Raw genomic sequence first — 2,549 nt, 5'->3', positions numbered from 1 at the left:
TTGCCTAGCTCGTGACAGAGCTGAGCCCTTCAGTTATTAAAATGAGATTCCCCTAAGCCATGTCTTAAGAGTAAAATCATGCTCTGAAGTGAACGCTACATCAGCTAAAAGAGACATGGCCTAACAGAAGATTAAAAACAAGGCCGGCAGGTCCAATGGATTTAACTGCCTGCCAGAAGAAAACTGCACATTTTTTTGAAAAAATTTAAAAACATATTCAATAATGTGCCATCTACAATATCCCACATATAATACCAAATGCATATATACATAAAGAAGTGGGGGATTTTGGCCCACAATCAAGGAAATAACTTTGTCAGTGGCGGGAACCTATGAGATTGTCCTGGTGTTAGAATTAACAGTTTGGGACTTTAAAGTGGTTAATAAAGGTATGTGCAAGGGGCTGCACCTGTGCCGCAAAGGAGTAGGACACTGGTCCCATATACTGGAGGTGGTAGGTTCAAACCCAGCACTGGCCAAAAAAAAAAAAAACCTGCAAAAAAAGGAAAAGGTATGGGCAAGTAGAGAAAGTAAAAGAAGTCATACTGGTTAGCCCAGTGATAATCTCCGCAGAAAATTCGGAACTATTTTTAAAAAGCCAATTTTAGTGTTGAAAATCTAAAACCTATAATAAAAAATGATATATTTAATATGTATAATAAAAATAAAGAGGTGTTCTTAAAAGGAGATCGAAAATGATGGGGGGAAATAGTAAACTTGAAAGCAAAACAATAGAAATTATCTTAATTGAAGAAGAGAAAAATACAGGAATTATATTAAAAGGAGAGGAGATTCAGAGACTTTAAGACAAGTAGCATAGTATACAGACAAGTGGAATGCCAGCAAGAGAGAAGAAAGACAATTAATTTGAAGAAATAATGATCAGAAAATGTCTCCATTTGGTAGGAAAACATTAAATTCCAGATCTAAAAACCTCAATAAATTCAAACAGAATAAATACAAAGTCAATCCCACGTAGACACATTATACCCTATATCTAAAAATCAAAATGTCAATCAACAAGAACATGGCTAGACAAATCGTGACATAGTCACATAATAGAGTACTACTGAGCAATAAGAATGATGAACAATTGACATACGCGACATGAATGGGATCTTAAATGTTTTAAATTTAAGTGAATGAAGCCAGAATCAGAAAAGTCCATATACCTAATCAGTGGTGATAAAAATCTGAATAATAGTAGTTATCAAATAGGGATGCAGACTGACAAAAAGTAGATGTGGGAGACAAACAGGAGATTTGTAAAATGAGGAAAACGGTCTATACTCCCCTTTGGGTATTGATAGCATAGTTGCATGCATTCCGCAAAACTTAATATATTTAAGATCTATGCACTTTTCTGTATGTAAATATTACTTCCATTTAAAACATTTTTAAAAATTAACAAAATATGAATGGATCTTTAAAAGAAGATATAATTATAGAATTGTATTAATCTTTCCTGTACACTAAATTATACTAATTTAGCAGTTTTTATTTTAAGCCCATAGGTTGTTCCATCCAGCTCATTGAAGTACCTGAAGGCAGTAATATGAGTCTGGCCTCCTTTTGTGACAAAGTAAAAAAGTAAGTGTTGCTATTTTGTTAAAATTTGACGTTTCCATGCTTAATTTGTCTATTTTTACATCACTGAACTGATTAATTTTGCATATAAAACATCAAAGTCCTATAATTTTAAATACCATGAAAAATAGAAAATTTTGACAAATTAGTTCATAAATCAACTCTATTAATGATTTTAGAGGAGAATGGATGTTTTTCTCTTAAACATTTGTTTAAACTTGAATGTTTCATAAAGTCAGAGCTATCTTTGTTGATTGTAGTAGTTTGATTTACAGTGAACTAGTTTCTTATTCAATGACATAAATGACTAACTCCCAGATTAACACAGTTTATCACTCCGACCTAGGACATTCTATTTAATATCATGACAATGCCTTTCTCTTAATAGTTCGATATTATTATGAATGGGTTGGCAGAGTTTAAATAAATGTGTGTGTGTTAATCACTGAAAAACAAATTTGATCACAAGGAGACATTATGAAATCTATCACTGATTTTTCTTGCTCATCTAAAAATGAACGTAGGATAGAATGGTGGTTACCTTTTATAAAAGACCAATTTCTCACTTGCAATTAAAATTTACGTAATGCTATCTCTATTGTTTCTGAGGTTCCTGAAGGATTGGAAAAACCAATGAATTTACATTTTAGTTCTCTTGATTTAATGCATTTAGAAGTGTAGTTTGAACCATATTCAGTAAAATTTTGATAAGCTTTAACTTACTACTGAATGACCCGTAAAGATTTGAACCATTTATTTAATCATGAATTGAAAGGCCATTTTAGTGCATAATAACTAGTTCATTCATGAGATATTTATATTTAAAGCAAACAAGTAAACAAAAAAGCAAGGTTTCTGACTGAAAAAAAAAATCTATAAAGCGTATTGGAAAGATTAAAAGGAATGGACATAGAAATATAAAACAAACCTCAACTCTATTAAAATGTTCAATAGTTAATGAA

The 2,549-nt window shown here is 31.5% G+C and overlaps 1 protein-coding gene across 1 annotated transcript in view; it reads left to right on the top strand.

Annotated features, from left to right (window-relative positions):
* PIK3C2G (phosphatidylinositol-4-phosphate 3-kinase catalytic subunit type 2 gamma) overlaps window positions 1-2,549 on the top strand; it is a 372,023-nt gene that overhangs the window by 2,093 nt on the left and 367,381 nt on the right. Inside the window, exon 2 of the mRNA XM_023508742.1 lies at window positions 1,508-1,590. Coding sequence (XP_023364510.1) covers window positions 1,508-1,590 — 83 coding nt within the window. The remainder of the gene's footprint in view (window positions 1-1,507; window positions 1,591-2,549) is intronic.

The sequence above is a fragment of the Otolemur garnettii genome, unplaced genomic scaffold, assembly GCF_000181295.1.
Source record: "Otolemur garnettii isolate 467f Iridium unplaced genomic scaffold, OtoGar3 scaffold00271, whole genome shotgun sequence".
Taxonomy (NCBI): domain Eukaryota; kingdom Metazoa; phylum Chordata; class Mammalia; order Primates; family Galagidae; genus Otolemur; species Otolemur garnettii.
The sequence above is the reverse complement of the archived record's forward strand: the minus strand, read 5'-3'. Positions and strand labels throughout refer to the sequence as shown.